This window comes from Bombyx mori, chromosome 12, assembly GCF_030269925.1.
Source record: "Bombyx mori chromosome 12, ASM3026992v2".
NCBI classification, from domain to species: Eukaryota; Metazoa; Arthropoda; class Insecta; order Lepidoptera; family Bombycidae; genus Bombyx; species Bombyx mori.
Genome location: NC_085118.1, coordinates 10194605 through 10220994, shown reverse-complemented (window position 1 = coordinate 10220994; position 26390 = coordinate 10194605). Strand labels below are relative to the sequence as shown.

The 26390-nt window shown below is 35.6% G+C and overlaps 1 protein-coding gene and 1 long non-coding RNA gene across 12 annotated transcripts; both read left to right on the top strand.

The window, feature by feature from the left end:
* The first annotated feature begins 801 nt into the window (after window positions 1–801).
* Window positions 802–4003, top strand: LOC134199856 (uncharacterized). Its single transcript, XR_009974506.1, has 2 exons — window positions 802–2262; window positions 2875–4003. It is a non-coding gene; the product is annotated as an uncharacterized LOC134199856 (long non-coding RNA).
* An 11162-nt stretch (window positions 4004–15165) lies between these two features.
* On the top strand, window positions 15166–24803 carry LOC101745760 (E3 ubiquitin-protein ligase rnf8-A). Of its 11 annotated transcripts, none has more exons than XM_062671520.1 (12): window positions 15166–15366; window positions 15506–16111; window positions 16636–16887; window positions 16964–17161; window positions 17997–18074; window positions 18184–18297; window positions 19808–20058; window positions 20237–20355; window positions 20523–20571; window positions 21252–21335; window positions 21806–21933; window positions 23899–24803. In XM_062671520.1, coding segments are annotated over exons 1-12 (1974 nt in total). In that variant the 5' UTR covers window positions 15166–15273; the 3' UTR covers window positions 23901–24803. The 11 variants fall into 11 exon arrangements, with proteins under 11 accessions (XP_062527504.1, XP_012545307.2, XP_012545308.2 ...); XM_012689853.4 differs by having other exon boundaries at window positions 21806–21942; XM_012689854.4 differs by having other exon boundaries at window positions 21249–21335.
* Window positions 24804–26390: the final 1587 nt, after the last annotated feature.

Here is a 26390-nt window from a genome sequence, read left to right as displayed (position 1 = left end):
CAATTTTGTCTATTTAACGAAAAAATCTTTCAAATTTATTTAAAGCATTTTTGTTGATTTGATGTGTGTTGACTTGATATGTGACTTGAGCTTTGCGTATATGACATGAAATACCTAAAATTATTTTTGTTTAGTTCTGATCATCGTCTCATAAGGAAAATCATAAGCTACTATCGAACTGCTGTAACAATGAAACCCAATAATGGGTTATGAGGCTTTGATTTGCTTTTATTTATTTACTTATTTAGTACAGTCTTCTTACAAACCAACAGTAAAACCAAAATATTGGTAAGAACTTAATGGTAGTTTTACCGTCATTCGACATTCGTCCCTAGTACCTGGAACCTCTATATACATCTACTAGCGTTTACGTAGAGTATTTATGCCACGTACCTTGAATCTCTGAAATGAACTCTCTTCTACTTAAAAGAACTGGCTTAGCTGATGTCCATTAATGACGATATCCTCATACGATCAAGTTAGTCTTAAATTCTTCAACTATGATTAGCGATAGGTATTAAAGCCTATGTTTGTTTATAGAATTCAGGTTATGATACTTGGAAACTTTAGAAATTCATATGATATCTTAATAGATATATTATTATAAGTGTATTTTGACCTAGATTGTTAACATATAATAGTAGTATATTTTGATGCAGACTGATTGTTTCAAAAAAGATATAAATACTCATGAAAGAAGAATGAATGCTATTATATATACGCACTACATGCATGCATGTAAATATAATATTTGAAATCTTGGAAATACTTTTGCAGTTTCATGTAAACCAAAGCGAACAAATAGAGTAGCTCCTTCATTAGTGGACAGCGAACGGCGAGGTCTTGACTATGGACCACATTTTTTGTCTCTTTTAACCAAGACATTAATTTCCTTCTAAAGTTAAGAAATTTACAATGTTTTTTTCACAGAACCATTATTTCAAAGGAAAATTAAATGCTTAATCAAAAATTTATTGAAGTAATTTATGTTATACTGAAGAAAGAGAATACTTTTTTCCCTACCTAGTCACTGGTATCCTAAGGGGCTATTCCAGCTTGTTAGCTAACACTAACCCTAATAAGAGCAAAAATTCGCAGAATCTACACCCAGATCGGAATCATGATACGCTGAGAAGAACCGGCGAGAAACTCAGTGGACTAGTTCGCTTGTCGAGCTCTTCGTCGTAAGCTTCGTCGACGAGCTTGACGATGACGATGAACGGTGCTTGAGAGCCTAAAAGCACCGAGAGTGGCTCCGGGAGATCCGACAAGACAAGTTTCGGGCGACAGCGGCTTTGCGTTGCCTCGTGGCGTGGGTTGGATATGAATAGAATACAAATCTAGAGCCACGCACACATTTTTTTAAGTTTTATGAGAATCCAGCAGAAACGTTTTAAAAATTTCGTGACTACATATTTAGATGATCAGAGACGGTGAGCCTTTAAATGTACCTAAATCTAAAAATAAAGCATGGTAACTTCCAGCATTTTTGCTAAAGATAGACCAAATCGTGTATAAAGTAAAAAAGTTTAATACGTTTTTGGTTTTTTCAGATCAGTGGGTAATCGTTTTTTCTTATTACAATACGTAATTTTATTTTTAGTAGTAATAAGACGTAGTATGGGATCGAACGGTATGTACGGGTATGTGTTATTACAACCAAAGTGCTCATGTCTTTTATCTCAAGGTGAAAGTCGACACATTGGGTATTTTTTGATGATTCTAGTAACCACTTAAGGCTAGATGGGCCATTAATTTTTCCATCTATCTAGAGCAATAAGCAAACAGTTGATAAAATGATATTCGAATTCTCGCAATTTACACAAACACCTGTCATACAAGTACGCAAAACACATGAACGTTACATTTCCTCACAGGTAAATTTATGTAAGTATTAGAAAATTATTGTTAAAGTACTCCATTTCCGGAGATACTTGGCTCGGTAAGAGCGGTTCTTTCGCGGTGTAATCCGTCTATCATACCATGCAAATTGAATCACGACGCTCATCTGCTCACGTGAATGTTTTTCCTGGAAGAGCACTTATCGTACTTCGCAAAAGCTATACATAGTATGCTTTGTGATTATAGCATTGCAAAGCAAAGTAATTTATTTATTTATTTATTTAATCAACAATGTTTTAACAGCATTTAACTAGACACAGGGTACAGAGGATGTTTTCCCAAACATGAGCCAATTAAAGAAACACATTATGTTTCCAAAAAATGTTAACATAATTAATGAACACAGGTAGTCCAACTAAGGTAAAGGTAAGGCAGTTACATAGGTAGATAAATTTTGTCGAATGATCACTTGCAGAATAAGTTTGAATCTGATTCTGTTGTGTCGATGTGTGTAAGTGCGTGTGAGTGTAATAAAGTGGTTGGATTACTTTAATAAAAAAAATATAAGTCATTTCGTCAATAGGGATACGTTCGTGATATAGCTTAGTTAAAATTTATCTCGCCCACACCCTCCGGTGTGAGTTTCACCCTCCCTGTCCCTGAAAGGGTCTCGAATTGCGATGTTGTTCAGTTTTGAAGCTGTACACAATACATGAAAGCAGAGAGAGACTTTACGTATTTATATATATCAATATATAATGACTCTTTAAAGAACAAGTTCCTTTTTTCCTCTGTTTTTATCGTAATGTTTATTATTATATGAATTTAAAGCTAAATATAATATTTCAATTTGATGATGACAATAATAGCTTTAAAATGTATAGCAGTTAGGTGGTAAAATTCTATCTATATTTTCGATATTATTTATTAAATTACGGGCTGTAATTAATTACTTATTGGCTTTCAGAGATTAACAATTCGTTTTTTCTTTTCATGATTGATAAATTATAAACTATGATGTATTATTTTTAGTGTAATAAATAAAGTGCCAACAATTAAATACAAAAAAAGAAACATAATGCACGGAGTCTCAAGAAAATTGAAATGAATTTGAATTGTGTTGATAAAAATAAAATAAGAAAAACAATAAAAGATATGGAACGTCCAAATATTTATTAACAATCGTAAATGTAAACGTAATCTTAACAAAACATGAGAATATCAATTTTTGGAAGTCGTCGTGGCCTAAAGGATAAGACGTCCGGTGTATTCGTAGGTAAAGGGTGATTTTTTAGCTATTTTCTTTTTGGCAACACTGATTTTGAAAGCTCACGCATGTTTCGTGTTTTGTGTTATTGTCAAACATCTTCAGTTTGGTATATAATTTAACCATGAATCGTCTTACAAACGAACAACGCTTACAATTCATTAAATTTTATTACCAAATGCGTGCTCTGTTAAGAAAGTTCATCTCGCGTGGTTCTTCCATTTTATGGTCAGTTTAATCGACCCACTGAAGCGGCTATTCGGGCTATTGTGACTAAATTTCGTATCAAATTTACACTGTTGGACATTAAACCACCATCACGCTTAGGTACAGTGCGAACTGAAGAAAATACCGCAGCTGTATCGGCCAGTGTTAGCTATGACCATCAATTATCGATTCGGCGACGTTCGCAGCAATTGGGCCTCTGTTACTCAACAACGTGGAAAATTTTGTGAAAGGATTTAGGTGTGAAGCCTTTCAAAATACAGCTGGTGCAAGAATTGAAGCCGAAAGACCTACCACAACGCAGAATTTTTGGTGAATGGGCTCTTGAAAAGTTGACGGAAGATGCACTTTTTTATTTCACGTTTGGAACCGGTCAGTTGGTCGCCTAGATCGTGCGATTTTACGCCTTTAGACTATTTTTTGTGGGGCTATGTTAAGGCTCATGTCTATGCTGACAAGCTCACTTCGATCAACGCATGGGAAGACAACATTAAGGATTTATTCGTGAGATACCAGCCGAATGTTGGAAAGAGTATGCCAAAATTGGACTAAGCGGATGGACCGTTTGAGGCGCAGCCGTGGTCAACATTTTCATGAAATAATCTTCAAACATTAAATTATACGGACCGTACTATCGATTCAAATAAAGATTTCATGATTTTTTCTAAATTTTATGTGTTTTTTTTTTTTAAATCATTTCCTATAGCTATTAAAAATCACCCTTTATATAGCGATGCAACGGTGTTCGAATCCCACGGGCGGGTACAAATTTTTCTAATGAAATACGTACTTAACAATTGTTCATGATTGACTTCCACGGTGAAGGAATAACATCGTGTAATAAAAATCAAACCCGCAAAATTATCGGTTTGAAGGGTGGGGCAGCCGTTGTAACTATACTGAGACCTTAGAACTTATATCTCAAGGTGTGTGGCGCATTTACGGTGTAGATGGTTTCCAGTAACCACTTAACACCAGGTGGACTGTGAGCTCATCAACACATCTAGGCAATAAAAAAAAATGTCATTAAATATCTATATTACATAATCAACACTTAAGAGTGGGTAGATATGTCTCGGTGATAACTGATAACTGTCCTTTTTTAATTTAAAACAGTAACTAAAATTACTAACTTAAGACGATTATTAAAATTCGAGAATTAATATTCCACAAACATCTAGATGTAAAATAGTAATAATGTTCGTAACTAAACGTAGATTCGAAGATAAATTGCTCAATGGACCCGCACACACACCTCTTTGCGACCAGCGTGAGCTCTTTATCTGATCTTATTAAAAACGGTAGGAAGCCGCCATTCCGATCACGTAGACAATTATTCGACTAAAGTGTGCGGGCTTGAATCACTAACCTCAGAGAACGACTAACTTTTACAATAAATCCATCCTGGTCTCGACACTTAATCAGTCTTCCGATAAAAGCTTTAATCGTGAGTTAGAGGCAGTACTACAATCGGAACTGATTTTATTCAGACCTCAGTGATATAAATAAAGAGGTGGCACATGATTACAAAGTTCCTTTTATATTAATTCAGGTGTATTGTTAGAAATCGAAGACAACACCTTGAGCGGTTATGGCCTAGAGGATAAGACGCCCGGTGTGCTCTTCTTATCGAGCGATGGGACTATGCCGGTGTTCAAATCCTGCAGAAAAGTGCTAGATTTTCTTATAAAATGTGTCTCATACTTCTTACTGATTAGTTTCCTCAAAAATTATAAATTGTCTAATTACTAGTGGTGATGGGGTGTGTTGTAAGCCCTCATAAGTAGGTACCACCGCCCTGCTTAATCTGCAGCGAAGCAGTCATGCGTTTCGATTTAAAAGGTTGAGACAACCATTACATCGTTAAAATGGATGGCAGCATTTACACTATGATACCTGTGGGTTCCAATAACAACTTAACACCGGGTAGGCTGTGAGCTCGTCCAATCATCGATGCCAAAAAACAACCTAGCGGTATAATGCTTTTCTCTCATATGAAATGGTCGCTGGCTTCAAGCCATTTTTAGGCAAAAGAAAATCATGAGACTATTGAGAGTTTTAACAAGCTGATATGCCAAGATGGTAAAGCATTGCTTCCTCATATCATCTCACGTCGCTAGAAGCAACAACGGACGCCTGGTGACAGTCGACAGCAGTCTCAGTTAGTGTGATGCCCGTGTAATTTTATAATATGATACTTGTCAATGAACCTTCATAAAACCGTACCTAATGCATGTAATTTATTCAGTTATAAGTTCTGCAGCGTACAGAAGATTTGTTGCTTTTAGTGGAATGATTGCACTAGACAAATCATTCATGTAAAAAAATTAAAACACTACCTACGCTTTCCTGCAAAATTGAAATCATAGGCTGTTAAAATATTACTTTAGTGCGTATATACATATGTCTATTTCAAAGACTACCGCTTGTAGTTTGAATATATATTTGGTACCACAGATTTGCGAAATTGCATCTATCAAAAACGAATGTTCGCCATTTTAATAATAGGCGATAGACGGATGGACAGATATTTAAAAAAAAAAAAACAGCGAGTTACACATACACCGTTTTGATTAAACTACTTACAAATCGCTATATTTTGACACTTTACAACACCTGACTTTCTTCCTGACCTGATTTTCTTCAGCTTTTTATATATAAATCCTTTTTAAATTTATTCCATTTTCTTTAAGTACCAAATCCTCTACTCCTCGCATATTTGTTTTGCTATCCATTATTTTGTAAATTTTGTTTGAACTCGCAATAGAACGTTGAACTCTATTTTCGAGTTGGAAAAGTTTTATGGCAAACCTTGTCCATTGCACATTGTTTACGAACAAAGCGAGATCTCGTTCAGTTCCGATACGAGCACGGATCGAGGCTGTTCGACTTCAACTTATACGTCTTTGTTCCAACATCTATTGATGCTTGATGGAAGTTTCTGTGCCTGACTTGTGTACATACTCTGTTATAGTAGCATGAGTTTAAAGCAAAGAAATCAACAAACGAAAACGCGTGTTTATATCCATTATTATTGATTTAAAAGGTGTTATATTTGCTATAATTTGTAGCATGACACTTCCATAATAAAAAAAAAATGTTTCGCAGTGAAATACCTATTTTTCAGTATGTGCCTGTATCAAATACGAATACGAGTAGGTAGGATACCATGTTCATTAAAACATGCTATAATAATTTGATTCTCGAATTTCATGATCTGAATGAAATTATTATGTCTTACTGGATAATGAATTTGTATGAAAAACATTGTCAAAAAAGGATTTTGTTTAAAAATGATAATAACTGCTTATTGTGAAGCTGACTTATTAAGGATACGATGTTTGTTTTGTCTATGTGAAATTTTGATACTCTCCGAAGTCCGCCTATCGTGCCTTTCGCCGGTCGCGAACTCATGACCGCGGGATTCCTCTCTAGGTGCGTCCAACGTGGCTCGGGAAATGCGACATTCCGTCACCCGGTTGCTGTTTCGAGATGTATGCACAGCTTACTTACTTCCTTCCCGCCCTCCCGTTTCTTCTTGCATGTTACCAAGCGACATGTGATCCGAAGCACTTAGGGGAGGTTATGAGTCGAATATTAATTACTTTGCTTACCACCTTTCATTAGGTGCCTTTCCATGGCTACAAAAAGAAAAGGTAGAGGAAGATGACAAACCACGTACTACTACTACTACTACTACTACTGCGCTGAAGTTATGACCCCAAAGTGGGTCTTGGCCTCCGACAATAAACGTCTCCATTTATCCCGGCGCTGTGCAACACCTTGCCATCTAGCATTTGGAGCTCGCGTAGATATCCTTCCACATATCATTGAGCCAGCGGTACTTGGGCCTCCACACGGCGGCGACTCTCCGGTACACCCGCGTACACCTGTTTCTCAGCCCAATCCTGCTCTATACGCACTACATGCCCGAGCCACTTGAGGCCCCGCGGCTTCATCTCCCCCAGAATATTCGGCTAACCAAAAAGCTTCTCCACGTTTTTGTTTTTCCGGACGCCCCATGCGCCGTCACCTCTCTGAACTAGTTCCAGTATCTTTCTCAGTACCTTTCGCTCAGTTACGAGGAGTTTTCTCTCTTCTTTTTGTGTAAGCGTCCATGTTTCGTGGATTAATAAGGACGTAAAAAAGGTGGCCCTTAAGCAAAATGATGCATAGGAGCAAAAAGAATGACGTCGCGTGATTGGGAAAGTTGATCCCGCGTAAACAGGATAAGCCAGGCCAAAGAAGATAGAAAGGAAAGCGTCAAAGTTTTCTATTATATTTCTAGTATAGGTAGCAAAATCATAATGAAGCAAATCAGTAATGAGCCTGTGCGTGAGTTTGCCGCCAGACATAGTTTCTTGTTCAATGTTGTTGTTATGACGTAGGTATTCATCGCTTTTATCTTTTTAATACGTAAGCAATTCTTTACCATGTGTACCGAAACTGTTTGATAAAAATATTTTTGGATTGATTTGTTCGCGTTTATTGACCCAACTAACTAGAAAATTTGTGAAGTTGTTGACATAGATACCACAGGTACAGCTCTGAAACACTAGCAATCACTTAGGCTTATCAAACATCGCTTGAAGAACTTAAGGATATGTATGCCTTCAAGCTCAAGAAACATTAAAAAGGGGAGTTTATTTTTGAGCCAGATGAAACGTGGTAAAAAATAATACTGGAAAAGCGCTGTAGAACATCGCAGTAGCTCATGTAATATGGATGAACCGTGCTTTGGTGGTATGATGGTAAAATAGCGATGACACGATCATCTCAAATAATATCTTTGGGTAAATAGTTATATACGTATAATAAAATTGTACAAAATCACTAGAACAAAATTATAAGCGAACGGAAATTATGAAAAAATTTTTATTCGACAGTACCTAAGTGGTAAGAAAAACGAAATCTTTTAGAAATTTTGACCACCGCGGTGCGCCAATTCTAGTAATTTTGAAAGGAGTAGTAAAGTAGCTGCTAACCCGTCGCCAGCTTCTTGCAGGCTGCAGAATCCAGAAAACGTGACTAGTGGACGACGCGTAATGGCGGCGGTAGGCCTGATAGCACTCCTCTAAATTATTTGTGTTCACTAAACTAATATAACACTCGCACAACAACGATGATGATCGTCCGTAGGAGTTCGTAAGAGAAAAGTAGCAAAAGTCCAAAATAAATATTGAGATGAAAACAATTGGCGGGTGTACAGAACGCGCGTTGCGGTCGGCGATAGTCTCCTTTTTTTTTCTAGCCATACGTTTTATGGCCGGGTGTGAGTTGACAAGTTTTAGGCCTACTCTCATCAAAAAAAGAACCAGTAAGATTACAATAAAATTATCAATATAAAAAAAACCGTATGGCCCTAATTAAAAACTTCTTCTTTTTTATTTGTAGTCAGTTATAGTTGTGCGTTATAGCGTAGATATTGTTATGAAAGATACACTAGACGTCATACTGAAGCAAGACACAAGAAGGAAGGTGGTGTGTCGTTTCTTTTACCTTTGGCTCGGACGTATTAATAGGTCTTAAATAAATAATCAGATATAGAAGCGGAAGGGCCTAAGTACAGGACATTAACAAGGGTCCAGTCCAATTTTCGTGCTGTCCACATTGATATATTGAAGGCCGAAGGGAATCGTTCCAACAACGATCGCACCGCCGCACGACGACAGACTCGACTCATTTGCCCAGTTTTTTCTCTTACGTATAAATCTCAATTATACCTTTTTGCCTTCTAGTTTATTCTATTTCACTGTGATATTTAATTAAAGTTATATCACAGTAAATTTGGTAAATAAGTGATACTGAAAATTGATGATTGATAATTAGATGAAGTAGTTAATTTTTATTAAAATTATAAAAATAAACGGTACAACCGAACATAATGCAGAAATCAAAACATTTTTAATAAAGCACAAACACTTCCAATATCAATTATTATTTTTATTGCGTAAAAAGATAAACGAGCCCATGTCCGCCTGGATCAAATGTTTACCCATAGCCACTGACCTCACAACATGAATGTCGCCGCCCACCTTGAGACATGAGGTCGAAGACTCATTGGAAGAGACGGGCTGGTGCTTTTCTAAGCCACTAAGACACTACACAGACATACAGGATTTTTATTAATATTGAAATACTCATATAAACATAATGACATGACAAAATACAGACTTTTTACACAAATTAATTTTTCATAAATTATAATCTCACATATCCAAAGTTTGTAAAAAAAGCACCTAAAGCATTCAACGTCTGGAAACCAACAAACTAGAGATGATACGGGAGACTCCTTAAATATTCATGCATATCCACAAGCGACGCTTGCATTTTTCGAGAGTACTAAAGTCTGCTTCGTTTGTATTAAAGACCTCTATCTATTCGTTTTATCTGCACGAGAACATGCTTTCACTTTCATCGACTTTGTAAGACAAGAGTAGCTCACTGGTAAAAATGGTTCTCAAAGATAAAATAATGCTCAAACAATACAGTGGCTCATTGGTTTTATTTTATTTTTATTGGTTAGATGGGTGGACGGGCTCACGACCCACGATCTGATTTTAAGTGGTTACGGAGCCCATAAACATCTATAACGTAAATACCGCCACCCACCTTGAGACACGACTTTTTTTTTTATTGCCATTGTAGCCAGACGAGCATACGGCCCACCTGATGGTAAGTGGTCACCGTCGTTCATGGACGTCAGCAATGCCAGGGGCAGAGCCAAGCCGCTGCCTACCGTTCAAAGACATTTTAGACTTTTTAGGTTTTTCCTGATCACATGGTAGCTTAATTATCATATTTTTACCTATACCTATTTGAAAATGAATTTATAACTTATTTAATTGCCCTATCGCTGTCCTTAATATTATTAGATTTCTTTTTATACCATCGAAGACAAACAAGCATACAAACCAGCCTGATGGTGAGTGGTCACCGTCGCTCATGAACAACAACAATAAGGGGCACAGAAAAACCTTTAAGTACCGTTGAAGACTCTTTGTTATGATTTTTTGAAAAAGAACATGAAAAAATATCGTGGAGGAAAATTTATTCCTAAGTCGGTTAGCACATAGCAAAAATAATCCTTTGAAACACATTGTACATGAACTCTGCCCTAGCGACTTACGTTATGCTGGTAAAAAAGACGTGATCTTCCTTGAAAACATTATCCATGAAAAAGGTACAAAATACCAATAAACAAAGTCACTTTATACTAAAAGAGCCTCCAAACCATGAAATGTATCGTGAGATCAAGATCATCGACAATCCTAACAGTCCTCTTCTGTATAGATTTAAATCAATCTCAATCAATGTTCAATCAACAGGTATTTTATACTAGATATATATTTGACAGCCCCGTTAAGAGAGCAATTAAAATACTCAGGACGAACCTGTGCTTTGTAAAATTGTGGATTATGAATTAGGAAAGAGCCGGGTTTGCATACCCGTATTAAAACAATGGTTAATCGGAGTTAAAAGGTGGTATATTTAAACCAAAAAGGATTTTTCCACTCACACTCAACCTCATTTAATATGTTCGATACATTAGAGTGTGTGTAGAACTTCTGTGTGTAGGTATCATTTATATAATATAACCTATTTTCCTATTTTAATTGAACTTTACTTTCACTGCCAACTCTTTTTTTATTTATTGCTTAGATGGATGGACGAGCTCACAGCCCACCTGGTGTTAAGTGGTTACTGGAGCCCATAGACATCTACAACGTAAATGCGCCACCCACCTCGAGATATAAGTTCTAAGGCCTCAGTATAGTTAAAACGGCTACCCCACCCTTCGAACCGAAACGCATTACTGCTTCACGGCGGAAATAGACGGGGTGGTTGTACCTACCTGCGCGGACTCACAAGAGGTCCTACCACCAGTAATTACGCGAATTATAATTTTGCGGGTTTCACTTTTATTACACGATGTTATTCCTTCACCGTGGAAGTGGAATATGGTAGTCAGCGGCTTGGCTCTGCCCCTGGCATTGCTGACGTCCATGAGCAACGGTGACCACTTACCATCCGTTGGGCCGTATGCTCGTCTGCCTACAAAGGCAATAAAAAAAAGTCAATCGGGAACATTTGTTGAGTACGTAATTCATTAGAAAAATTGGTATTCGTCCGGGATTCGAACACAGGTGCATCGCTCAACACGAATGCACCGGACGTATTATCCCTTAGGCCACGACGACTTCAGATTTGTGTAAAAGTTACATTTTCATACTTGAACATCAAGGTTTTTCATTGACAGATACAATTTGTATAGAACTATTTAGCTAGCTATTTATTACTGACATATGTATGAATACCCACAGTATCTATCTATATATCTATTATACAAGTGTTTCATTGTTTTTAACTTACAATATTAACACGTGTGCTATCGGGGCACACCTAGTATTTCCAAGCCTACATACTTAGCACCAGTGAAAAGAGCTTACATGCGCGTGCTTCACTTATATTTCATAAAATGTACGTATTGGCTTTACCTACCCGTGTGGACTCCCAAGAGGTGTCCTACCACCAGTGATTACGCAAATTATAATTTTGCGGGTTTGATTTTTATTACACGATGTTATTCCTTCACCGTGGAAGTCAATCGTATGTTCACGATTGACTTGTTGAGTACGTATTTCATTAGAAAAATTGGTACCCGCCTGCGGGATTCGAACACCGGTGCATCGCTACATACGAATGCACCGGACGTCTTATCATTTAGGCCACAACGACTTATCTCTTAATCAGTCAAAAAAAAATAGATACCTACAAATCACAAGTTCGAAAAAATTGTTATTTTCGTACCTATGCTATTTTAATACGGCCAACGCCATCTATTGAATCAACCGGTCTGACAAGCGCCTGCAGAGTTTGTTGCCTGAATAGACTCCGCGAGTGATAACTCGTGATAATAATATCTTCGAATGTAATAAAAAGGTGAGTCACTTTTCATCGAATTTTCTTTGTATTTTATCTACTTGAACATACAGCCTAATTTATTCTATTAGTGACGAAACCATGTCTGTGTAAAAGAAAAATGAAATTAAACGTGAGGAAAACCAGTTAAACCAAAGTCCTCTCAGTGAAATGGTGGGACATTACTAAGATTCCAATCAAATTTTTACGTTGTTGATTGAAATGTTGATTATTTGTATATAAAATATTAGGTTATAGGTTAGGGTACAGGCCATATCATTTCCACTCCCTACACTAGCCCCATTTCGATGTGTCGTCGAACTATTATTTGCTGTTTACAGGTGGACAGTTTTTCAACTTGTCCCTTATACATGGTGCTCCTTACCTCCACCTTCCATAGCGCTATTGTATGAAGAGGAAACGATATGAAGCAGTTTTAAATACAGTGAAATGTACTAGATTAAAGTGAAGCGTGGGGTAGTATATTATTATATACGGAACTGTTTTAAAAAAAAACACTTATTCCTATTACTCTAATTAGCTCTCTTTTTTTTTAATATACTAGATGGTACTTCTTAGTCCTACTCTCCAAAACTAGCGCTATTTCGGTGAGTCTTTTAACAATAACTTGGTCTTTACAGGGGGACACTTTTTCCCTTGCAACCTATACAAAATGTTGTTCGTTACCTCTATTCTCCATAGCTTGATTCTAACTAAAAGACATAGATTTACATTTGATGTACATTGCAATACCCAGCAAATTCGTCATTGTGGTGAGCTGTCATTTTGATTTATTTCAAAAATAAACAAAATAAAACTTTTAACGGTACATCTAATGTGTCTTAAAAGACCTGAATCCAGGATATAAAAAAATATATTTAATGTCGATTGTCTGTAGAATAATCTGTTTGACTTTTTGGCGGGAACGCGAGGTGTGGAGTTGTGTGATTTGTTTTATTTTGTCTATTTAGTGTTTCTTCAGGTTTAAATATGTAATGACGGTGGAATATTAACTGTTTAATATCTGTGAAAGTGCACAGATGTGGGAAAATGATACAAAGCCGCTGGACGTCACTTTTCGGGATCCTCCAAAAAGTCCACTGAAAAAGTCTCAGTAAATGACCACCATTTTACTGAGATTATATGTCATCCCATATCATCTCATCTCATTTCATATGATTTCATTTCGTTTCATTTCATTTCATTTCAAGTCGTCGTGGCCAAATGGATAAGACGTCTGGTGCAATCGTGTTGAGGCGATGCATCGAAGTTCGAATCTCAGACGGGTACCAATTTTTCTAATGAAATACGTACTCAACAATTGTTCACGATTGACTTCCACGGTGAAGGAATAACATCGTGTAATAAAAATCAAACCCGCAAAATTATAATTTGCGTAATTACTGGTGGTAGTGGAGGTAATACCTCTTGTGAGTCCGCACGGGTAGGTACCGCCACCCCGCCTATTTTTGCCGTGAAGCAGAAATCAGTGCCGTGAAGTTTCGGTTTGAAGGGTAGGGCAGCCGTTGTAACTATACTGAGACCTTAGAACTTACATCTCAAGGTGGGTGGCGCATTTGTGTTGTAGACGTCTATGGGCTTGTACAAAAAAAAAGTACCAAAAAATGTCTATGGGCTCCAGTAACCACTTAACATCAGGTGGGCTGTGAGCTCGTCCACTCATCTAAGCAATACAAAAAAAATTTATTTCATTCCATGTTTCATATTAATTAACCTCATTTCATTTCATAAAATCCTTTTTCATATAAAAAAATATATAAAAGATTAGGCTGTATGGTATGACACCTTTGTCTTTCCAATTGGAAAAGTAAAACTACTAACTGTCTAACTCAGTGTGACCAGATTTAGCAGAATTCTGCGATTTTAGCAGAATTAGACTCCCAATTTAAGGTTTAGCAGATTGTGTTGCAGATTTGAAAATAAGGAATTTTTTGGCTGAATCTCATAAAAACTTCGCAGAATTGTAGCAGGATTTGACATCTGTGTTTCGTATTTAGTCATTCGGGTAGTTGCGCTAAAAATATTTGAGGAATTTACCTTTGTAAAACAATGTCAGGTTTTTCTTCCAACAATGCCAGCACTTAAGCAAATTTTAGGGGGATCCCCGTTAAATGTTTAGCTTTGAAGTTGTGTGTAGTGCTCAATGAACACTGTTTACATATTTTCTAAATAGTGGTCGACCATCGTCACTCAGTTATGTAATACTCGTAATTTGCAATTTCTTGATCCGCAAAACGGTGTATACAAAGAATTCACAAGTTTGGCCAGAACTTTTTCTAAAATTCCTAATTTGGTTAAAGAATCTAATATGCAAGCAATTGACTCCGAATATCGGGAGGTTAAATTAGACAAAACAGTGGCCAAACTGTTAGAATCTGGAGGAAGTTCTAATCCCACACCTATGAGTTTGAACACAGAAATGTTTTGGGGCCACATTTCAAAAATGACGAAGGCTGATAGAACTAAGTAGTATCCGCACTTGGTTGATTTTGCAAAGGCCATGATGATTTTGCCTATGTCTAATAGAGCTTGTGAGTGCCTATTTTTTCAAATAAGCAACATAAAAAAAACTTGCGGAACAAATTTAAAAATTAACATATTGCAGCAATTCTACATGTCAAACAGGCAGTTAAAGAACAAGGTGGATGCGTCTATTTTACGCCATCAAAAAATATGGTAAAGGCATCACAAAGCCTGACAGTTCCATATAAAACATGGACGCCACAGAAATTTTGAAGTTATAATTTGTTAATAAATATTTGAAATTGCCTTTTTTTGTTCTTTTAAATCCTCGTAAAAATGATGACCTTATCTATTAGCAGAATTTTGGAATTATTTATATAAACTAAGCAGATTTTAGCAGAATTTATACGAGTAACTGGCATAATGTTCGATTTAAATCTGGTCACACTGGTCTAACTACTAATAGTCTGTGTTTTGATTACAAATTACAATTTTTCAGTTTGAAAATACGGTGCTTTTTATTAGTATCTGAAATGAACGATGAAATTCTACCTAAACTAATAACTTGCAAACCTTTAAAAGATGAATTCAATCATTTGAATGAGATTCATCTAAGCTCTAACGAAGTGATTATTTTTAAATATTTTTTTCTACAAGCTTTTTCTTAACGTTGTTTTCGGGAATTTTCATGAATCTTAGGCAAATAATTAAATAACATACATTTAACTGCTTTCTGTGCTACATTGCCTTACTCTTTCATTTTAGTTTTCAGTTGGACGTGCTACACAAAATGAGGCAATTATACCTTTTCTATCAATATCACGGAACCATTGCATATTTAAGAAAACTAACGACAACGATTGGACCATCGAAGACAGAAGTACATTTGGTATTGAAATTAATGGAACAAAACTTGGCAAAGGCAAAAGCAAAAGATTATACCATCAAGACATTATTAACCTGGAACCCTCTGGAGAATTTTTATACAGATATATTCATTCTAATGATGATTTTGAGACACCGAGGAAACGTTTTAAGATTGAAAAATCCCAAAACACGTCTGATGGTGACATCGCATATGATGTGAAAGTAAAATTTGAAGCGTCCCAGAAATATGAGATTGAGCATATAGAAGACAAAATACAGAATGCTAAACAAATGCAAACAACATCATTGATATTAAAACAACAATTAGAACTGGATATGGATAGACAGATACAACAGTTGAAAAATGATTACGCATCACAAATAGAAAACTTACAGGGAGAAAAGGATGAAGTTGAAAAACAAAAGGTTTTTCTCATTGAACAAAGGGATGCAGAATTAACAGCTGTTAGAAAAGACATGGAAGGCAAAATATCTGAACTAATGGTAAGTACATGTTTACATTATTGGCCTACTGGTGATAATTGAAATGAACTAACATAATTAAAAGTACTCTATTAGTTTAATATGCATTATCTAGCTCGGTAAGAACTTCTGTAGTCCTTATAAACATATTAAACTGGTGGGTTCAACCCCTCTAGATACGATTACAATGAAGGTATTTTAATTATCAACTTCATAATGAAGTAAAAACATCTTGTGGTAGAAGAGAAACTAGCAAAATTCCTGTTTTTTTTTTATTGTGTAGATGGGTGGACAAGCTCACAGCTTACCTGGTGTTAAGTTGTTACCAAAACCCATAGACATCTACAGCGTAAATGTTGCCACCCACCTTGAGATATGAGTTCTAAGGTCTCGGTATAGCTATAGCAGCTGCCCCACACTTGAAACTGACACGCATTACTGCAACAAAGCAGGTATATGCAGGGTGGTGGTACCCATCCGTGCATCCTCCAAACTTATAGTGGTTTTCTTACTTTAGACAATAATAACATTTTTTTGCAATTTAGGATCAAATACAAAGACATAATGAAACCGAAGCCGAATTAATGACCGAGAACAGTTTATTAAAAGAAAAATTATTAAAAGAAAGGGAAGAATTTATTTGTGAACTAAACCGAGAGAGTTCTTCGAAACAAGATATGCTCATGAAACTAGAAACTAAAATCAAGGAACAGGAGGAAATAAGATATAAAGAAAAAATAGAGTTAGAACAAATGCTTAAAAAAGAAACAGAACAGTTAAGGATAGCAAAAGAAAAGGTGATTTTAATGAAATATGTTAAGTTTATTGTGATCTTTAAAAATAATTATAATATAACATATTTATAAATTACAGGAACTAAAAGAACTTGAAGAGCAAAAATTAAAAAGGGAAAGGGAACTAGAACAAGAATTGGTTAACATTAAACAGAACTTACAAGAACAAGTCAAACAGACTGAAGAACAAAGAATCAAAGCTCTACAAGATCTAAATAGACAAAAAGAAGAGATGAAAAAACTAAGTGAAGGGGAAAAAGCAAAAATGGAACAACTTGTAAGTATTTTTTGATTAACTTTAGTAAACAGCTGAGCTTTTACTTGCTCTTAAAGAATTTATCAAGTACCACTAAACTCGGTCGCGTTTTGCTGTGACTATGGTTAATTGCATGAAAAATATTAATTTTTAAAGGATCCATGCACCATTTATTGTACTATTACCGAAACTTTCTCTGGAGTGCCAACCATAGCAGTTCAGCAATGCATAGAGCATAAACATTGATATTTATGTAACATTCATATTAATTTAATTATACAGATTGTAGCAAAAATGACATTCCATCTATAAAACACCTCAGTCATACCCAATCATATAGATAATTTAACTTAAACTGCCACCTGCTAAAATCTTACAGAGCTCACAAATAGTAATAAGTCTTAAATTACTTACAAAAGAAGTATCTTTATTGTAAAATGAGATAAAAAAAAATGATATCTCTGAATTTCTGATCTCTGAAGTTAATAAACGTCAAATCAGATAATTATTTTCAGAGTTCATCATAGGCAAACATAAAGACAAGTTAACTGTATATAATAGATATTGGGGAGTCTCAAATTATTTCGATTAGTAACTGAGGCTCTCGGAATTAAAATACATAGTTATGAATCAAAATTTAAGTAATTCGTCTATCGAACCATTCACCATTAGTCCACTCTGTAACATAACTGTAACGCTGTAATAATTTCTACAAAGATACTTTAACAAAAAGTTGTAATTAGAGTTACATGATTAAATTTTGTTTTGATTGTGAAAAGTTTACTGCAGGTGGAGTTGCAAGATGATTATAGTTTTAACCTATATGTTCAAAAATGAAAATACTCATTAATTGTAGATCCAAGAGAGGGAAGAAATCCAATTAAAGTTACAAGAGGCACAAACAGCAGCTGAGAAATCTCTAGCCGATCTACAGGTAAGATTAATGATTCTGTTTTTAATATCACTACTGTAATAAAACAACACAAACAGGCCTAAAACAAGGTTAATTAAGAACATTGTAAATGTTGAAACAATTATTATAGATTCGAGTACAAACAAGAGAGATTGAATTGGCTGCTTTAGCGGCGGAAAGAATACAACAACAAGCAGATCACTCGAGTGAAGTCATAAAAAACTTGCAAAATCAACTGGAAATGGTAACATTTATAGACTAGTTTGCACCTTTTACACAAGCAACCCTCAGACACAGCCCACTGAGTTTCTCGCCGGATCTTCTCAGTGGGTCGCGTTTCCGGTCCGGTGGTAGATTCTGCGAAGCACGGCTCTTGCTAGGGTTCGTGTTAGCAACGTCGTCAGGTTTGAGCCCCGTGAGCTCACCTACTAGTTAAGGTTACGCTGATATAGCCTCTCAAGGCTATCAGCTTAGGTAGGGAAAAAAAAAAAACAAACAATAATGTTATGCCGGCTGTATACACATTCGTCTCGTTCTCTCTTGTGCCTTTCATCCGCTCTCGTCGCGTAGAGGGTTGACACCAGACCGCATCATGTACACTACGTTGTATCAATTAAACTTCGTATGCCGATTGCGATGGACTTAGAAGAAACTGACGCAGTTGGCGGACAGTTAAACGCACGAGTGTGTACAGGCGCGTTCTCGTTTTCATCGCGAGACTCCCCGAGATCCTTTGACTCGAGCGCAAAAAACCGACACGCTTCCGAGGCCGAACGAGAGCCACGAGATGAGACGAAGGTCCCATTTACACACTCGTCCTCGGCCTGTCTCGTGGTGTCTCGACAAGCGTGTACAGCCGGCGTTATTGTTAACACATATTTTGGGTTTTTGTTTGATCTTTTTTAATGACCATTCATCTGTGTTATCATGGAATATATTACATCCAGGCTACCTTCAAAACCACTGATCGTCGAATTTTTTTAGTAGACAGATTGCTGAACTAGTTCACGCCCCACCTGGTTTTAAGTTGTTACCAGAACTTGTAATCATTATGATGTGAATACCATCACCCACCTTAAAGCAAGTTGAAGTCTCAATTGCATTGTATAATGGCTACCCCACGCTTCGATCTGGAACACACATGTCTATCTCTCAGCAGAAAGAATCAATTATAGATAATTAGAAGAATTATTTAAAAACTAAATATAAGTGCAAATTAAACTATCATAAGTGTTTTTGCCACTCAATACCTATATAGTACCAAATACACTCAGCTGACCGCTTTCCCTTGAATTAGAATTAGATTACGATTTGTTTTTGTAAATTGTAATTTTTTTGTAAACTATTTTACAGGTTTTGCTATTTTACTGAAGTAAATAAATGTATGATTAGAAAAATGACATTAATATATTTTAATCATGCATTTACTATGACTTCTGTATCACTTGTGGTTGACTCATAGAGATAATTACTTTGGTACAAACTACACTATATACCTGCCAATGATAAAATTCATCAAGTATGTACTATAAGTACTTCTTTATAGATAAGCACAACATCTTAACATCTTAACAATTGACTTGTTTATTGAAAAGCAGAGTTGAAATTTAAAAGTGAAACATAAAAATGTTTGTATATAGAGGCAAAAGCATAGATAGATTGATATCCAAAATTGTAAATCGTTCTATTTGTCTTAAAAAAATTATATATTTATTTAATAGCAATTCATTTTGATAAAGAAACTATACCTTTAGGTAAAGAATCAACTACAGAGCGTTGAAACAGAGAAAAAGAAACACTTAAACAATTCTGATTCTGAACCAATTCGTGAAGGCTCATCAACACAAACATTCAACGAAGTGGGTGAAGTCATGGAAAGTGAATTACAATGCAGTATATGTGCCGAATTATTTGTAAAAGCCACTACACTGAACTGCTCTCACACTTTCTGTTTGTATTGTATATCGATGTGGAAAAAGAAGAAAAAAGATTGTCCAATCTGCAGGTAAATACGTTTTAGAATGATTAATATTGACAGATATATATCGTAAATGATAACTACTTTTCCATACGGCTGATGGAAAAAACGGTGCACGTGAAAGAAAATTGCTGGGTGAAACTTGCAACTGGTTCGCGAAAGGCTCTGACTATTTTCAAATTTTTGAATTGTAATAATATTTCAGGACTTCAATATCTACTGAATGCAAAAGTTTAGTTTTAGATACATTTATTGAAAGGATGGTACAGAAACTTCCAGAAGAAACGAAGTTGAAAAGAAAAGAACTACTTAAATCTAGACAAGGTGAATATGTAATAGAATAACAAATTGTTATGTAAGCAGTACAGCTTCATTAACTAATAATAGCCTTAGATTTCATTAGTTTCATCCGAAGACCGGAAACGGTGATATAGTTGACAATGTGTTTTCATTTTATATTGTAAAACTAAATGAAGCTGTATTGATTACAGAGCTCGAGTCTGAAGCGGACCGATCGAACATTAGTGAAACCGATGACCGGTATGAACTCTATTTTATTCATGTTTCATTTAATAAATACATAATCCCTCTCACATTTTACAGTAGGGTTGTTAGGTGTCTTACAAATTAACGTTGTAGTAGATAACACACGAGCGGCGGTGATCTAACAGGAAAGACACCCCGTGTAATCGTATCCAGTGATGCAGTGAACCTGGGTGCAAGTACATAGGGCTATTTTTTTCTACAGAAAAAAAAAGTTTAAGTGCATTCGAATATGTAAAGCAGAGTTGAAATTTAAAAGTGAAACATATGAAACATAAAAGTGTTTGTATAGAGGCAAAAGCATAGATAGATAGATATCCAAAATTGTAATTCGTTCTATTGGTACGACCAACCACAAAATATTTATAATTATTTTTTCTTTCTACTAAGCGCTGATTTCGTGGGTAAAGAACAAACATATTCATGTATAAAATGAATCTCCTTAAAACTTGAATCCAACTCAAATTAATGTAGTTAGTTAGTAATATAAGTTCATACATATTTTTAGTGTACTATCCAAACACTTCTGCAGCTCATTGTACCAACTGTCAATAACAATGCGACCATTTTTAGGATAAGATTTCTTAATTATCGTAAAGATTTAAAAATGTAGTGTTTTATATGTATTTTGTCTCTGATCGAGTCGAATTATATATTAGTGTATGTATTTTCAGAAGAAATGTCAGCTTTAACAGCTCCGAAACGTCAGACTCCGAAATCTTCGAGGAGGAGGAGGAGGAGGAATACAATGATTACGAATCGTAAGTAAATTATATTAGTGTTTTATTCTAACGTCCTAATTTCTTATTAAGTCGTGATTTTTAACAGCCTTTATCGAAATGTTTTTTTATTATCTACTAGATAACCCGGCAGACTTCGTAGTGCCTCAATCGATAAATAAAAAACCTAAACTTTTGTATAAAATAAACTTAAAACAAACAAAATGAATCCGTCCGACGGGAGACACATCAAAGGATGGAAAATCTCGTTAACGTGTTATAGAAGTACCGTGTTAATAGACGGTTTTTGGGAAATTTTCTTTTCGTGTCAGAGTGGAAGCGTGTTGTAAAATACCGTGTTAATATATTGTATTATATACTGTACTTTACATTATTCGTGGTCATGATCGTCACGGACGAGTCTTCGAATAAAAAACCTGAAATTAAACTGTAAAAGTAGGTTCAATTACGTTATTGTATTATTTTGTATATATTGTGTTCAATGTTTTCAGCGACGATGATAATTCCGGAAGAATCTGGGTCCAATCGTCCGATTCCGACGATAGATTTGACGATGATTTCAACTTCTTCGACAATGCTTCCGAATTCAGTGACAGCGACAGCGACTTCACCCTCTCGTGTGGGTCCGGTATTACAAAATCATTCTTAATATTTCAGTACATTTATAACACACTCTGTATACTCGTTCACACACACACACACACAGAAGAATGGCTCAATTTCAAGATGTTCGAACTCAGCCAGAAAGATAGAATGTTGTTTTTTGTAATGGACAATACTTTGAATCATATTCATTTGTAAGATTTTGTCAGAAAAACGTTACATATCTATTTAAAAAAAAAAACAACGAAAACATTTGCGGACCTTATGAACAAAAAATACTTCTTTAAAAAGAGGTCAAATTCAAACTCACCTTAGGTGAACTCATCGAAACTAAAAAAACCACTCAATATTCTCTTTATTCGTTCGTATTCAAGAAATCGCTCCTTGTTCCTTGTCCTCCCTTGTGCTCAAGCCCTATAAACTTTTATCTATATATTAATACGTGAAGCAAAAACTTTGTATTGTCTGTACCCTTTTTTACGAAAATTGCGCGGACGGAGGAGTATGAAATTTCTCACACTTATAGAGAACTAGCCGACCCGGCAGACTTCGTAGTGCCTCAATCGATAAATAAAAGACCTACTTTTGTATAAAATAAACTTAAAACAAACAAACGAAATCCGTCCGACGGAGGACACATCAAAGAAAAAACAAAATTGTTATTTTTATTTAATTCCAAGCATTTTCATATTTATCTACCTTTTAAACCTTCTCTGGACTTATACAAATAATAAAAGACCAAAATTAGCCAAATCGGTCTAGCCGTTCTCGAGTTTTAGCGAGACTAACGAACAGCAATTCATTTTTACATAATATATTGACATCATTCAAGTAATTGACGTAATTACGATACGATATTTAAGTGAGTTTTGTGGGTACGTATTTCATGAATTCTCAATATATCGCAGCTAAAAAGACCTATGCATTCTTCCGAAACCAGAACTGCTGCTCATTAGCTGGCTTCTGTCATAATACATTGTGTGCGATTTAATAATATCACACAGTATTAAGAAAATTATGAGTTATGATTATATTATATTATCAGCTATGAGAAGCACGAAGTCGAGCCCTACTATCGCGGCGCTGTTCACGTGCAATTTCTTGTTCTTCTTCAGTCCTTTCATTTGCAGTATTTCGTATTCTTCTTGCATCACGGCTTTGTCGGGAAAGATTCGATCGTCTTGGTCGCGGCATTATTAATTAAACTTCACTTCACCTAAAAACTTAAATTTTCAACCATACCGAGTTTTATAGTTCACTTCACTGTTTATACGAATGGGCAATTGGGCAATAATGTGAATTATTTATTTAATAGAAATAGTTTTATTATTGATTTCTTACAAATATCAAATTGTCATCCATACGTCATTACATACGTCAATTTTGTTATTCCAAGTCTGATTCTTTTTTGTTATACCACGTTTTATAGTGACTTTTTTTATATATATAACGGGATAAAAAGTATCCTATGTCCTTCTCCTGGCTCTAAACTACCTCCCTGCCAATTTTCAGCTAAATCGGTTCAGCCGTTCTTGAGTTATAAGTGAAGTAACTAACACGACTTTCTTTTATATATATAGATATAGAGAAGGAGTGCACAATGCTAATATTTTTTTTAAATAATGCATAAAAGATACTTTAAATCAATAAAGAAAACATTAAACACACTACCATGTATTTGACACAACACATACATAAAAATATACTCTTTGTTTACTGTCAATTGGCAAACTTTTGTTATTGTTTAAAGTCTGTGGTCGAATTGAAAATGGATTAATATTGTTTGTCTTTAATATTATTGATCTATAGTGCAGTTTTGGCAAATACTGTGATTATATTATCAAAATATAATAGTGTTTGACAATAGAACGATAATAATGTTTAAACTTATAATTTCAATTACCCAATTATAGTCGAATCCCAACTATTGCGAGGCCACTAGTATAGTTTAATACATAACCGATGTTTTATTGTCGCGTAGAGACTGGAAACGATAGTGATGGTGTCAGGCGGCTCGGCGTTGTCGCAGGTCGTCCAGGGTCCTACTACGGTGGCTATGGAAGATGTTACAAATGCGGTTGCAGGGGACATTGGCTTCCCGGCTGCCCGTTCTAGTCTCCGACATCCTCCGGCTCCCAATATGTAACACACATGACAATTTCGCCACGTGCAGAGCCAAAAGGTCGAGTTCGTTTACACCAGTTCGTTTATTTACACCTTTCCGTGTGAACTGATTGAAAATCAACATAGTGGTTCTGATTTGTGGTGAATATATCACCTTTTTAGCCAAACTTTTTTTTTTATTGCCTAGATGGGTGGATGAGCTCACAGCCCACATGGTATTAAGTGATTACTGGAGCCCATAGACATCTACAACATAAATGCGCCACCCATCTTGAGATATAAATTCTAAGGTCTCAAGTATAGTTACAACGGCTGCCCCACCCTTCAAACCGAAACGCATTACTGCTTCACGGTAGAAATAGGCAGGGTGGTAGTACCTACCCGCGCGGAATCACAAGAGGTTCTACCACCAGTAACTATTATTTATTAATTGTGATGTTTTGTAACCTACAACAAAATGAATGAACTACTCAAAAATATTTTTGGTTTAATAAAATGTATACGAGACCTCTTAGTTCTGATGCTGACTTATTTAGAATACAATAAAAATATATAGCAACTGATCTGTGTTTCAAACTTATATTTTCAATGATTTGTCAATTTTTTTATAATCAATTTTGTTGATTTGTATCTGTTTTTAGCTGATGAAAAAGAGCACTACGGGGCCACATTTGTAAATAATATGTTATACTAATGTAACATGATGATAAAAATATAACAATAGTTTTTAAAGTACGCTTAAAAATACATATTTGAATAATACTGCGCATTTTATTTTCTTAAAAAATAGGATTGCATAGGCATATAGAAAAAAACCTACCTACATTTTTTTTATTGCTTAGATGGGTGGACGAGTTCACAGCCCACCTGATATTAAGTGGTTACTGGAGCCCATAGACATCTACAACGTAAATGCGCCACCCACCTTGAGATATAAGTTCTAAGGTCTCAGTATAGTTACAACGGCTGCCCCTTTGTATAAAATAAACTTAAAACAAACAAAGGAATCCGTCCGACGGGGGACACATGAGTCGACTATTATCAAAGCCGGCAATGTGACTTTTGGACAATTATTGGTAAATCAGAAAAACGAATTATTGACTTTGTATTCCATTGGCAGTCACAAAACTCTTCTGAACGACATCTTATATAAATAACAGGTTAAGTATTAACCTTTATTTAATGCAGGTTTTGAACCGTATTCTTTGAAGGAGACGATTATATTCAAATCAATCTGTATTGACATATCAATAACATTTTTTTGTCCAAATGCACAGATTGCCACCTTTGATAATAGACGACTCACATCAAAGAAAAAATAAAATTGTTATTTTTATTTAATTCCGAACATTTTAATACTTATCTACCTTTTAAACCTTCTCTGAACTTCCACAAATAATTCAAGACCAAAATTAGCCAAATCGGTCCAGCCGTTCTCGAGTTTTAACGAGATTAACGAACAGCAATTCATTTTTATATATATATATATAAGATATGATAAGATGTGGCTTGAGGTGAGGGTGGAAAGTGTCGCTATATGCGGAATTGATACACATTTCTTGTCAAGTTAATATTCCACATTGACTCTACTCTAAATCTTACCTATCCTAACTCACGCCACAGGCTACCTGCAATTTGTACTCCTATGGCATTATACAGTAAATTAGCTTCCAACACAATAGTAACTAATTAAGTAACAATATAGTACAATGATTAGCTTCCACGCGCAACTTCGTCCGGGTGGAATACAAGTTTTTACTTCACCCATTTTGCGCCAAATATTGACTAATTACGAGTAATAGGGCTTAAAGTATGAAATTGCCGTTTTATTGTAATTGGTACTTCGAATGGGGTTCTTCTTTTAAAAAATGTGCCGCATTCGATTACCGATTTTTTTTTTTTTTTATTCAGCTTAGACAAGAAAGATGGATACTTCGAAAATTCGAGTGATTTTTTAATACGAGCTCTGACGCGGAACTAACGCTGCAGGAACAGCTCGCAATATCGATGTTGCGTTTGGAGAGGGGACTACTAATGAGCGCACCGTGCGATTTTGGTTTAAACGCTTTCGTGGTGGAAATTTTGATTTGAAGAACGAACCACGTAGAAGACCACCCACACACGTGAATAACAACGAATTGAAAGAGGAGGCGTAGGGTAGGCGAAGTATGGTAGAAGCCAATCCGAGCCAAACTACCCAGGAATTAGAGGCATGGTTTAACGTTACCTTACCAACAATACTGACTCATTTGCGTCAATACAATAAAATAAAAAAATATGAAAAATGGGTGCCTCATGATTTGACTGAACTGCAGAAAGAAACGTGTTGAAACTTGTGTTGCCTCGTTG